Below are 13,164 nucleotides of genomic sequence, written 5' to 3'. Positions count from 1 at the left end.
GGCTCACACCGCTGGGCCCTGAACGTGGGGGCCGCCGGAGGGCGGCTCACGGAGCACAGGGCAGAGATCCATCGCTAGGATGACAAGAGCCGGCGCTGCCCCACCCAGTCCCCGGCTGGAGTGCGCTCCGGCAGGACTCAGGGGCTCTCCGAGAGCCCAGAGAATCAAAGGGTTTACGCAAAAGCCAGAGGAGCGCAGCGCGGCCTTTCCCGCCCGCCCCCGGCACCGCCGACCGCTTTACGGCGGAGGTCGCGCCGCACAGCGGGCTGCCGTAAAGCGCTCCGAGGCGGAGCCGCCGCCGCGCGGCCGGGGCTCTTCACCCTAACCGGCCCGCGCTCACGATGGCCAGCGCCGCGCCGCGGGTCCGCTACCTGGCGGGCTTCTGCTGTCCTCTCGGGGGCCTGGCGGCGGGCAAGCCCCGCGTGCTGTACCACGAGGCGGAGGTCTTCCTGTCCACCGGCAGCGAGCTCGTCTACGTGTACGACCAGGAGGGCGGGCTGCTGACCGTGAGCGCCGGCCCGCGGGGGCGGGAGGGGCCGGGCGGGGGCGGCGGTTCGCGTGAAAATGAAGACCGCGGGCCCGCGCGTCGCCTCGGCCTGACCCGCGCCCCGGTCCGCAGGCGGCGTTCCGGTTCCCCGACCAGGTGTGGCACCTGGAGCTGCTGGCGCCGCGCAGGTTGCTGTACGCACTGTGCGCCCGGAGGGGCCTTTACTGCCTGTCGCTGGACCACCCGGGCAGGAGCAGGTGAGGGCGGGCCCGCGGCCTCCCTCCCGCACGCTCCTGCTGCCCCCGGACTGCTTCAGAGCGAGCAGCCGCACCTCCTCGCTCTTGGGGACCCGGGCTGCCACCAGCTCTGAGCCTTGGCCGCCATCCCCGCCCATATCTGGAGCCCCTGCCCCCAGCACTCTTGCTGCAAGTATCTTGCTCACAGTCCTTAGTTAAGTGGGGTTCACATGGTTAAGCCTACTTCGGGGTGCGGGATCCTGTCCTTTGGGCCCTGGTGGCCCGGTGCTGTCTGGTGAGACACGCCCCCGAGGTTGGGTGTTTATTAGAGGGAGGAGACAGCAAAGGCACCGTGACCCCGAGCCAGTGATCAGTGGAAACCATCTGGGTGGAAGGAAGCGAGCTCCGGGCAGCCAGGCCTGTCTTCAGTGCACAGCCGGCAGCTGCTGACCGCGGCCCAGGCTGTAGAGCGGGGGCAGCCTGTGCACTTTGCAACCTGGACCTCAGCCGGACGATTCTGTGCTGAGGGGTGTCCGTTCAAGCTGCTTTTGGATGTCTGGTACTTCCTGTCAAGCGTGTCCTCCGTGGGGAAGGTGGGAGGCCATGTGGCAGATGGACTGCTGAGGGCCTTGAGGGTCACTGCGGGGACCCCTGAGCCAGACTGCTCCATGCCAGGTTATGGGAAGAGAACGTGGGAATCCCACCCTGCCCAGGCCTGACCAATGCATCCCTTGTTCTCAAAGGTCTACAAGCCGGGATGACAGGGACAGCGAGGACGGTGACCAGCCTTCCCCTGTGATCCCTGTGGACCCTGATGCCTGCATCCTTCCCGATGCTGCGCTGTGCGCATTCACTGTGCTGGACAGTGTACTGGTCACCCTGGTGCAGGGTCCCGCCCGGTGGAAGATGCAGCTGTTTGAGCAGCCCTGTCCTGGGGAGGACCCCCGGCCAGGAGGCCAGATCGGTGAGGTGGAGCTGTCCACCTATGCCCCCCCAGCCGGGGTCCCAGGAAAGCCTGCAGCCCCCCACTTCCTTCCAGTGCTGTGCTGTGTGTCACCGTCAGGCTCCAGGGTGCCGCGTGACCTCCTTGGGGGCCCTGGGGGCTTCACGCTGGAGGACGCCCTCTTCGGGCTCCTCTTTGGAGCTGATGCCGCCCTCCTGCAGTCACCTGTGGTCCTCTGTGGTCTCCCTGATGGCCAGCTCTGCTGTGTGATCCTGAAGGCCCTGGTCACCTCCAGGTCAGCCCCTGGCGACCCAAATGCCCTTGTCAAGATCCTCCACCACCTGGAGGAGCCTGTCATCTTCATAGGGGCCTTGAAGACAGAGCCACAGGCTGCAGAAGCTGCAGAGAATTTTCTGCCTGACGAGGATGTGCACTCTGACTGCCTGGTGGCCCTTGGTCACCATGGCCGGATGCTGGCCATCAAGGCCAGCTGGGATGAGTCTGGGAAGCTGGTGCCCGAGCTGCGGGAGTACTGCCTCCCAGGCCCCGTGCTCTGCGCTGCCTGTGGCGGGGGTGGCCGTGTGTACCACAGCACCCCTTCTGATCTCTGTGTGGTGGATCTGTCTCGGGGAAGCACCCCGCTGGGCCCCGAGCAGCCCGAAGAAGGCCCGGGAGGCCTGCCCCCCATGCTGTGCCCAGCCAGCCTGAACATCTGCAGCGTCGTCTCACTGTCCGCCTCTCCCAGGACGCATGAAGGTATGAGCTGCTGTCTAAAATGAAAGATGGGAGCCCAGGGTGGAGCATCTTTTTTGGCTGTCTGCTACTATCAGGCCGCTTTCCTTTCCTGGGCTTGTTCTTTCACAACGCTGACGGGTGTTGATACAGCCTAGTGGTTAACTCCCTTCTTGTCTCAAGGTCAAGCAGGGGCTGGTGGTGGGTCTATGCATTGTTCTGCCTCTGGGGTCTAGGGTGTGGCCCTGGGCCTGGTAGGACCTGAGTGTGCTGCTTGCTGGCTGTGGACTCGGAGGAAACTCGGGGGTCGGCCGCAAGTGCCTCCTCCGCAGGTCTTATGTGGCGAGCAGCCCAGGGAGGTCTGTTCTGGACTCGCCTTTCTTTTTTTTTTTTTTTTTTTTTTTTTTTTTTTTTTTTTTTGAGACGGAGTCTTGCTCTGTGCCCCAGGCTGGAGTGCAGTGGCGCTATCTCGGCTCACTGCAAGCTCCGCCCCCCGGGTTCACGCTATTCTCCTGCCTCAGCCTCCCGAGTAGCCGGGACTACAGGCGCCGCCACCTCGCCCGGCTGGTTTTTCGTATTTTTTAGTAGAGACGGGGTTTCACGGTGTTAGCCAGGATGGTCTCGATCTCCTGACCTTGTGATCCGCCCGCCTCGGCCTCCCAAAGTGCTGGGATTACAGGCTTGAGCCACCGCGCCCGGCCATGGACTCGCCTTTCTTCCAAAGGCTGCAAACGCCTGCTCGTGTCATGGTGTGGCCTGTGAGTCTGCTCTGGACCGAAGGCAGATGACACTGTGGAATTCTAGTTTTGTGTTTTCCACAGAAAAAGCCAGAGAGTGTTTTAGCTGTGTGTGCCCAGTGTTGGGGTGAGAGAAATAGAGCCACACACCCCCAACCAGTGCATTTCCCCGAGTGTGCTCACATTGTGAGCATGCTACGTACACAGCAGGAGAGGAGGGCTTTGAAGGGAAACACCAGACTGTCTCCACTGCGGAAGAGAGGGCTTCAGATGGGGTCAGAGATGGCAAGGCTCGGGGCCACCGACAGAAGCCCGGGGTGGGGACAGCGCCTTTGTCTCGGGACCTTCTCTTCCTCACTGGACACTGGTCTTGTCTTCCGACTTCTTTCCTGGAGCCTGGGGAAGCACCTCTGAGTGTCACGCTGCTTGCCTCTCCCAGTCCGCCGACCAGGCCCCTTGTGTGTCTGTCACCAGGTGGCACCAGGCTCCTGGCCCTGTCCGCCAAAGGCCGCTTGATGACCTGCAGCCTGGACCTGGACTCTGAGATTCCTGACCCGGCCAGGATGACCACAGAGAGTGCAGGCCGGAAAATTAAGGAGCTGCTGTCTGGAATTGGCGACATCTCTGAGAGGTGAGCAGTTTGGCTTGGGCCGGGCAGAGGCTGGCGCTGCCATCCTTGGGAGGTAGTGTCCCTGTGTGGGGTCGTCCTGAGTCTGGGTGTCCTCGGGTGGCAATGGTCCAGGAGAGGCCATTAGTTGGCCTTTTTTTTTTTCTTTTTTCTTTTTTTTTTTTTTTGAGATGGGGTCTCGCACTGTTGCCCAGGCTGGAGTGCAGTGGCGCAATCTTGGCTCACTGCAAGCTCCGCCTCCTGGGTTCACACCATTCTCCTGTCTCAGCCTCCCGAGTAGCTGGGACTAGAGGTGCCCACCACCACGCCCGGCTAATTTTTTGTATTTTTTAGTAGAGACAAGGCTTCATCTCGTTAGCCAGGATGGTCTCGATCTCCTGACCTCGTGATCCACCTGCCTCAGCCTCCCAAAGTGCTGGGATTATAGGCGTGAGCCACCGCACTCTACTTGGCCTCCTTTTTTGAGAGGGAATTTCGCTCGATGTCACCCAGGCTGGAGTGCTGTGGTACGATCACTGTTCACTGCAACCTCCGCCTCCCGGGTTCAAGTGATTCTCCTGCCTCAGCCTCCTGAGTGGTTGGGATTACAGGAGTAATCCACCACGCCCAGGTACTTTTTGTATTTTTAGTAGAGATGGGATTTCACCATGTTGCCCAGGCTGGTCTCGAACTCCTGGGCTCAAGTGATTTGCCTGCCTTGGCCTCTCAAAGTGCTGGGATTACAGGCGTGAGCCACCGCATCCGGCCGTTACTTGTCCTCTTAAGATATCTTGAGAGCCTCAGGTGTCCCACTGTTTGGTGACAGGCTACCCAGCTGCCTCTGGAAGATGAGCCGGGACTGCCCCCCAGCACCCCACCCTTTCTCCCTAGTGGGCCACAGGAGACATCCGCTGCTGAGTCCTCACCCTCCCTGCTCTGAGTGCAGGATCCAGTGTGCTTTTCCTCCCGCAGCACTGGCCTTGGGATGTTCAGAGAGAACACACTGCGTGCATGCAGCATCCCCTGCACCTCTCACGTGACCACTGGGGTCCTGAGAGCGAGGGGCCTGTCACCCCAGGTCCCTGTGGTTAGGGCTGTTTCTGTAGTGCCTGCCACCCTCCTGGCTTTCGCTGTAAAGGCTGCAAGGGAGAAAAGAGACCCGCTAGGAACATTTTGGGGAGCGAGGTGGGGGTAATGCACCACCTGGCCCCTGAGTGGCCCAAATGTGGGTGGTGGGCTTCTCGAACCTGGCAGATTAGCCTAGGCCCCCCGAACACCAGCTCCATCCTCTGTCCGCTTTCCTCCTGTAGCCCAAGAGGAGAGATCAGGTCAGATGGCTGGAGGCAGCTTCCAGAGAGGCTCGATGTGGGTGGGACCGGGAGAGACATGTTCCTGCGGCGGGAGCCCCCTCTCTGGTGTGGCTCCACGCCCACTGTGTGCTTGTGGAGCCAGGTTCGGTGCCTACTGGGCCTGAGTCAAGATGTGGCACCGGGTGCTGTGGGTGTCCCCCCCTCTCCTGGGGGTCATGTCTGTCTTTCGCAGAGTGTCTTTTCTAAAGAAAGCGGTTGACCAGCGGAACAAGGCCCTGACAAGCCTCAACGAGGCCATGAACGTGAGCTGTGCACTGCTGTCAAGCGGCGCGGGCCCCAGGCCCATCTCCTGCACCACCAGCACCACCTGGAGCCGCCTGCAGACGCAGGACATGCTCATGGCCACCTGCGTGCTAGAGAACAGCAGCAGCTTCAGCCTGGACCAGGGGTGGACCCTGTGCATCCAGGTGCTCACCAGCTCCTGTGCCCTTGACCTGGACTCGGCCTGCTCGGCCATCACCTACACCATCCCCGTGGACCAGCTCGGCCCCGGTGCTCGGCGGGAGGTGACACTACCCCTGGGCCCTGGTGAGAACGGCGGGCTCGACCTGCCTGTGACCGTGTCCTGCACGCTGTTCTACAGTCTCAGGGAGGTGGTGGGCGGGGCCCTCGCCCCCTCGGACTCTGAGGACCCCTTTCTGGATGAGTGCCCCTCTGACGTCCTGCCTGAGCAAGAGGGCGTTTGCCTGCCCCTGAGCAGGCATACAGTGGACATGCTGCAATGTCTGCGCTTCCCTGGCCTGGCCCCGCCACACACACGGGCCCCCTCCCCACTGGGCCCCACCCGCGACCCCGTGGCCACTTTTCTGGAAACTTGTCGGGAGCCTGGCAGCCAGCCAGCAGGACCCGCCTCCCTGCGGGCCGAGTTCCTGCCCCCATCTGTGGCTTCCATCAAAGTGTCAGCGGAGCTGCTCAGGGCTGCCTTGAAGGACGGCCACTCAGGTTGGTGGCACTGATTGGCTTTGCTCAGCCTTGGGGAATTTTTTTTTTTTTTTCTTAAAGAGACAGGAACTTGCTGTGTTGCCCAGGCAGGAGTACAGTGGTGCAGTCATGGCTCACTGTAGCCTCGAGCTCCTGGCCTCAGGTGATCTTCTCATTTGGGCCTCCCAGAATGCTGGGATTACCTGCATGAGCCACTCCACCCCACCCACCTCGGGCCTGTGGACATGGGCTGTTCCTCCTTCTCCCAGCTGCTCCTGTGGGGCAGCCTGGCCCCCCAGCCCAGCAAGCTCTGCTCAGGAAATGAGCTTCGCATCCATCCCGTCCACTGTTGGGGTCTGGCCTTGTGTGGGGCCCTCTCACCATGTATTTCTTTTCAGTTTTGTTTTTTAAACCTATATATGGAAGCATAACCTAAATACAGCAGAGTCACAAAGGAGCCAAACTGTGAGCTTCATATCGCAGGCACCCGGGGAGGGAGTCAGCTGCACTCACCCCAAAGCCCCGGCACCATTCATCAGGCGTTTGTGAGCTCCACGAAATGGAGTATGCGGTCTCTTCTTCATGTCTGTCCTTTGCTCCCCCATGTGTGTGAGACCCTCTGTCACAGGTGCAGATGTCTCCGTTCTACTGCAGATGGGTATTTGGATGGTTTCTGGATTTGGGCTTGTGCAGAGAGGGCAGCCGCAGCCATCCCCTGGGGTGTTTCTGCCCGGTGCCGGGGCGGTGCTGCCTGCTCCTAACCTCAGCCCCCAGGAGCATTGCCAGGCCCCCCAAAGTGAGGTTTTCACCTTCCACAGATTGTAACTGCCCCCACCCATCGTAGGACTTGTTCAGCAGAGAGTTGAGCAGCGGCCTCCTTCCTTTCTCTGAGTCAGCTGGCCGTGCCGCAGCTTAGGGTGGGGCTGTGGATAGCTGGGATGCTTAGATGGCTCTGGGAAGGGCACTTTGGGGCAGCCATGCAGATGCCCACCTGGTAGGATCGTCTGAGCCCGCCTGGTAGGATCGGGCTGAGCTCTTGGCTGGTGCCTCCCCTCCAGGTGTGCCCCTGTGCTGTGCCACCCTGCAGTGGCTCCTTGCTGAGAATGCCGCTGTGGACATCGTGAGGGCCCGAGCGCTGTCTTCCATCCAGGGAGTGGCCCCTGATGGCGCTGATGTTCACCTCATCGTCCGAGAGGCAAGCAGGGGTTCAGGCAAATGAGCCTTGGCACCAGCAGTTCTTGGGGTGGGGCCCCTGGGCTGGAGCTCGGGAGGACCCCTCACCCTGGGCGGGGGCCCGGCAGCCTTTTCCTGAGCTCCCCAGAGGACTGTGATGTGACAATTTCCCCTCATGCCAAGCAGACCCCACTCAGGCGGGGAGGGCCTTGCAGCTCAGATCCCCGAGGACTGGCCCTGTCCAGCCCTGCCTGCCATGAGGGCCCCCTTCCCCTGTCCAGTACTGAAGTCATAGCAGGTTCCACAGTGCTGCTGGCAACACCCGTACCCCAGGAGCAGCAGCCCCGCTAACCCCCTGCACTGCTAGAGGGCTCCAGACCCGTCGCGGAAGCTGCTGAATGGCGAATGGCACTGCTGGTCTACAGCCCGTCGTGCATACCTTTCCAGAGACTCATGACCTCCAGCACATCCTCACGTCCCACCAGCAGAGGCTCTTGCAGGGTAGCACAGGCTGCCAGGACACCTGTGTCTCTGAGGATGGGCAAGGCTGCCTGGGGCTCAGAGTCTGCACTTGGTTTTGGTTTTCGTTTTAGTTTTGGTTTTTTTTGAGATGGAGTCTCGCTCTGTCGCCAGGCTGGAGTGCAGTGGCACGATTTTGATTCACTGCCATCTCCACCCCCTGGGGTCAAGCGATTCTTCTGCCTCAGCCTCCTGAATAGCTGGGATTACAGGCGCCCGCCACCACACCCAGTTAATTTTTGTATTTTTAGTAGAGACAGGGGTGTCACCATGTTGGCCAGGCTGGTCTTGAGCTCTTGACCTCAGGTGATCTGCCCGTGTCGGCCTCCCAGAGTGCTGGGATTACAGGCGTGAGCCGCCGCGCCCGGCCCAGAGTCTGCACTTGGAATCGAGCCTCGGCCCTCGGGTGCCTTGACTGCCCACTGCCTGGCCCTTTCCCCCGGATGCTGGGTCTGCTGGTGGCCCTGCAGGTCGGTGCTAACAGCCCCTGTGGGAGAGCCACAGGTGACTGTGTCCTTTCTGGGCTCCCAAGGCCCCTGGCGTCTCACCACCTGTGTGGCGTGTGGAGAGTAAGTCTAGTTTCCCGGCTCTCGGCCTGTTCTTGCCGTTCTTTGTTGTCCAGCTCAGCTCAGGCCAGCCTTCCTGAGGGACAGGTGGGTGTCCCATAGATAGGCCCAGCAACTCCCAGTGCCCACAGCGATGCCCTGACCCTGCTGCCAGAGGTGATCTGTGATGCCTGGTGTGGGGGAACACATGATCAGGGCCCCCCAAGGGGCATGCAAGATCTCCATGTAGGTTGTGCACAAGGCCTGGCACTGCAGTGGCCTCCTCCTGGAGCAGCCCCCGTCTGGCTCAGGGCCCTTCGTGAATTCCACAGGTCTGAGGGACGGGGTCTTCCTGACTCATCTGGGCGCAGAGCAGGTTCTTGCCACTGGTTGGTGGCTGGTTCTTCAGGTGGAAAAAGTTAAACTAGGGTACTAAGCTCTGCCTCCTTCAGGGTATAGGACAACCCAGGGCAGGGGGTTGGCCTCACGTGCTGCCAGCTGGGGAGGCTTCTGTGTAGCCTGAGCCCCCCAGGCAGGTGGGGGTGCCACAGGCAGGCAGTGAGGTGGCTCCTGTGTTGCAGGTGGCCATGACTGACCTCTGCCCAGCCGGGCCCATCCAGGCCGTGGAGATCCAAGTGGAAAGCTCCTCTCTGGCCGACATCTGCAGGGCGCACCATGCCGTTGTCGGGCGCATGCAGGTATGTCGGCCCGCTCAGGAAGGCGGCCAGGATCTGTGGGTCGCTCACTAAGGTCCGTGCATGGGACCCTGTAGCTGCTGGCCACGGGGTCTGCAGCTCCCTGCACGAGAGTTGTAGGAAGATCCAAGCCTGCTCTGCCGCTGAGTGCAGTGTTGTGCAGTGGGGCTGTGGGCGATGAGAGGCATGAGGTGGACCCTCTCAGGAGGCCAGTACTGCTCCCCAGGTGTGCCGTCACCCCCGGGCACCTGTGAGTGCAAGGACTGCCCAGGCTACGTGGCCAGTGGGCTTCTATTTGTGGCCTGCGAGGTCAGCCCAAGGTTTCCTCCCTTCTCTGGCTGGGCAGAGGCTGCATAGAGAGGCCGTGGCCTGGGCGTGGATCCTAGAACAAGGTGCTGGGAGCCTCCACGTCTTTGCCAAGAGAGTGGAGTTTGCAGCTCCCCCCACTCACAGCCCCAGGGGTTCCCTGGCACAGGAATAGCTGCTTCCATGCTGTGCCCAGAGCCAGCTTGGGCCAGCGGCTGCCAGATCTGAGAAGAAGCTCTCCAAGTTCCAAGCTAAAGTCTAAACTTGTGCCCTCAGCAGGGCAGCCGTCACACCTACCCACTAGGACTGTAGCGCAGCTTTGGCCCACACGGTGGGTCTGCAGCAACCCTAGAAACTGGTTCTGGAGTTTCTTGTTAGGGGTGGTCCCTGCCTCGGCTCCACCTGGAGCATGCCCAGGCCTCCCCAACCCTGAGGCCCAGGGCCTGCGGCCTGATGCCAGCTCAACTCCCGTGGGCACTGTGGTGACGCTTGGAGACGAGGCCCCTCTGCGAGCAGTGACTCTGCCCAGCCCCAGCAGGTGGCTCAGATGGCCGATCCCAATGAACACGTCAGCTCACACAGCACCATGACCCAGAGATTTCATTTGGTGCAAGGACCTTGCACCCTACACTTCCATGACCCTGATGAGCATGTTACGCAGCACTGTGACCCCAATTATCTCACGGCACCACGATGGGGGGCTGCCTGGGCTTGGGGGTCTTGTCCTGAGTGCTGGGGGCACCACGGGGATCTCCAGAGCTGAGGTGTTGCCTGTCAAAGGAAGCTCTGCCCACTGGGCCATCTGGTCCCCAAGAAAGTCCCGTTCCCTGCCAAGAGCAGAGCTCCAGCCCCTGGGTTTGTGTCTAGGTTTTTCTCATCTTACAAGGACACAGTCATGTGGGGTCAAACCCACTCCCGCGATCTCATCTTGGTCATCTGCAGAGACTCCATTTCCAGACGCAGCCACGCTCTGAGTGCCGGCACTAGGGCTTCCGCATGAATCTGGGGGGGCCTGAGTCAGCCCACAGGAGCCCACGCAGTGCTGCTGCCTCCTGGACACAGATCTCATATTGGGCTGCAGACCTTAGTGTTCCCCAACAGCTAGGTGCCCACCTCGCGAGCAGGAGTGCTCTCAGGACCCTACCCAGCACACGGCAGCTACCAGCACTTCTGGGACCCCAGGCAGGCCAGTGCTGCCCCTCAGGGTGTCAGGATCTCTTCTCAGTTGCTTTGCTCCAAGAGCCTGCAGGAACCTCACTGCCCAGGCTCATCTGGAAATTTAGTTGTATTTATTTATTTGTTTGTTTGAGATAGAGCTCCGGCTCTGTCACCCAGGCTGCTAGGCCAGTGGAGCGAGCTCGGCTCACTGCAACCTCTGCCTCCCAGGTTCAAGTGATTCTCCTCCCTCATTACAGGCTCCTGTCACCAGGCCCGGCTAATTTCTTTTTTTTTTTTTTTTTGGAGACGGAGTCTCGCTCTGTCGCCCAGGCTGGAGTACAGTGGCTGATCTCAGCTCACTGCAAACTCCGCCTCCCGGGTTCCCGCCATTCTCTTGCCTCAGCCTCCCGAGTAGCTGGGACTACAGGCGCCCGCCACCTCGCCTGGCTAGTTTTTTGTATTTTTTAGTAGAGATAGGGTTTCACCGTGTTCGCCGGGATGGTCTTGATCTGACCTTGTGATCCACCCGTCTCAGCCTCCCAAAATGCTGGGATTACAGGCGTGAGCCACTGCGCCCGGCCGATTTCTTTATATTTTTAGTAGAGATGGGGTTTCACCATGTTGATCAGGCTGGTCTTGAACTCCTGATCTGAAGTTATCTGCCTGCCTCAGCCTCCTAAATTGCTGCGATTACAGGCCTGAGCCCATCTGGGAAGTTTAGATCCGAGCCCAGGGAGCCAGTGCCGCAGCCCACACTGGACTGTGCCACGTGACTGAGTGAATGGCCAGGCCAGGGTCTCTGCACAAGATGCTAAGGGAGTTCCCTGGCTGGTCTGTGCTCCTGAGCGGCCTGAAGCCCAGGATGGGAGAAGGGGACAGCAGGCAGGTCTGGATCTGCATAGAGTGTGGCTCTTGGGGACAAGGAAGGTCCCACTAGTGGAGAGAAAAGAACCAAACAAGTTCATTTCCAAGAAACTGTCAGGCCAGGGGCTCTGTGCCCTGCTGCTCTGGAGGGCAGGAAGTCAAGGTGAACAGTGGGGTGGAAAACAGCAAAGTGGCTGGGGGGGTGCCAGGCAGGGAGGCAGCGCTAGGCAGATAGAAGGAGAGGGTCACCCTGCTTCAAGGGGTGTGGGGGCAGGTGCTGGGGCACACCCTCTCCAGCATGTCCCCTGTGTCCCCCCCAGACGATGGTGACAGAGCAGGCCGCCCAGGGCTCCAGCGCTCCTGATCTCCGTGTGCAGTATCTCCGCCAGATCCATGCCAACCACGAGGTGAGCACCCGGTGCCCTGGGCAATCCCCTCCACCTGGGTAGCCAGGAGCGCCCATCGGCAGGCCCTTCTCCAGTCACCCGGAGTCTGCAGAGTCCTCGCAGTGCGTGGGCTTGGCTCTCGTGGGCCTGGGGCAGAGTCCGAGTGACCACAGCCCTTCCTGCCCCTCATCTTCCTTGAGGGGCCAGGTGTCCAGGCCAGGCTGCGTGTCCCATGTTTTAAGGTTCCAGATGAGTGTTCATCCTTGGACCACCTGTCACTTCCCAAGTATGGTCCTGCGAGTGGTGGGTCCCCCAGAGACATCCAGTGACATCCCCAGGGCCAGGTGGGGACCTGAGCTGTGTCTGCTCCACCTGCAGACGCTGCTGCGGGAGGTGCAGACCCTGCGCGACCGGCTCTGCACAGAGGATGAGGCCAGCTCCTGCGCCACCGCCCAGAGGCTGCTGCAGGTGTACCGGCAGCTGCGCCACCCCAGCCTCATCCTGCTGTGACCAGGCGGGCCTGCCCTGGCCACGGCTCTGGTTACGCTTCCAGCCTCTGTAACAGCCCCCCAGGACTTTGTGGTTTTAGAGGAAAATGAGTTGGCCTGGTCAGAGCTGTCAGGGAAGGTGTGGCCTGGCCACGTGGGAGCAGAACACTCATGAAAGTGCTTGAAGGCTGTGAAGCACAAAGCAGATTCTGATTGGGAGCAACCGAGGTGGGCTCTGAACCTGGCCGGTCCAGCTTCGCGTCCTCTGCTGGTCTCTCTCCTCTGACCGCGGCCGCAGCCCCTGCACTTGCCTTCCTCACTGCTGGGCAGCCTTCCCACCGCAGCAGCAGCCCTTGAGGCCAGGAGGCAGTGCGGTGCATTCTGGACCCTAAGGGCCGGAGAAACAGGATTTCTGGGGTTTGGACTTGGGGTGAGTTTGTAACTGTTGCTGCCACACCACCAGGAGCACCAGCTGCCCCTCTGGGTGGCGCCACCAGGCGCCCCACGGTACCCTTGTCACACTGTTCACACCTGCCCGGCTGCCCACTCTGGGACCCCGAGGTGGGAGGGTGCTCCCTGAGACCAAAGCACAAAACAGCATGCAGGGAGCTCCTGCAAGTGCCCGTGGCCTTGTGCCACACCAAGGAAGGGCCATCGGGTGGCCTGTGGCCGGAATGCTCAACAACTAGGTGCCCCCGGCCGGGGCTGTACCCAGCACTGTGCACTATTTTCAGGGCCACTCGGTGGTGCTGTGGCCTCGGGGTGCCCTGAGCCCCAGCCCCCAGCCCCCAGCCCCCTCCCTCAGACTGGGCTACGGCCCGCCTCCTGGTGCTGGTGTTTTCATCTGGGGAGGGTGCTCGTGCCTCCCGCTGCAGGCACTGTCTGCCAAGAGTGCGGGTAGGAGCCGTGAGGTGCTTCTCTGCTGTGACAAACGACCCTGTCTGTGAAACTTCAGGCCTCGGCTGTGTTTTCTCACCCCTTCCCAGCCTCTCACTGG

The 13,164-nt window shown here is 61.2% G+C and overlaps 1 protein-coding gene across 5 annotated transcripts; it reads left to right on the top strand.

Annotated features, from left to right (window-relative positions):
• The first annotated feature begins 258 nt into the window (after nt 1-258).
• Nucleotides 259-13,116, top strand: FAAP100 (FA core complex associated protein 100). 5 transcript variants are annotated; one of them, XM_037993928.2, is made up of 9 exons: nt 259-506; nt 620-744; nt 1,467-2,422; nt 3,610-3,766; nt 5,285-5,640; nt 7,092-7,228; nt 8,852-8,968; nt 11,614-11,700; nt 12,058-13,116. In XM_037993928.2, the coding sequence occupies exons 1-9, from the start codon at nt 342-344 to the stop codon at nt 12,187-12,189; spliced, it is 2,232 nt and encodes a 743-aa protein (XP_037849856.1). In that variant the 5' UTR covers nt 259-341; the 3' UTR covers nt 12,190-13,116. The 5 variants fall into 5 exon arrangements, with proteins under 5 accessions (XP_037849856.1, XP_037849855.1, XP_072861594.1 ...); XM_037993927.2 differs by having other exon boundaries at nt 5,285-6,054; XM_073005493.1 differs by having other exon boundaries at nt 284-478; nt 620-912; nt 5,285-6,054.
• Nucleotides 13,117-13,164: the final 48 nt, after the last annotated feature.

Source organism: Chlorocebus sabaeus, chromosome 16 (genome assembly GCF_047675955.1).
Source record: "Chlorocebus sabaeus isolate Y175 chromosome 16, mChlSab1.0.hap1, whole genome shotgun sequence".
Taxonomy (NCBI): domain Eukaryota; kingdom Metazoa; phylum Chordata; class Mammalia; order Primates; family Cercopithecidae; genus Chlorocebus; species Chlorocebus sabaeus.
This window is presented reverse-complemented; position numbering and strand designations above follow the sequence as displayed.

Excerpts from the sequence above, each read along its gene's own strand:
- FAAP100 (XM_037993927.2), top strand. The coding sequence starts at position 342 with ATGGCCAGCGCCGCGCCGCGGGTCCGCTACCTGGCGGGCTTCTGCTGT. Across the intron at positions 507-619 it reads AGGAGGGCGGGCTGCTGACC|GCGGCGTTCCGGTTCCCCGA; the intron begins GTGAGCGCCGGC and ends CCCGGTCCGCAG. Across the intron at positions 745-1,466 it reads GACCACCCGGGCAGGAGCAG|GTCTACAAGCCGGGATGACA; the intron begins GTGAGGGCGGGC and ends TTGTTCTCAAAG.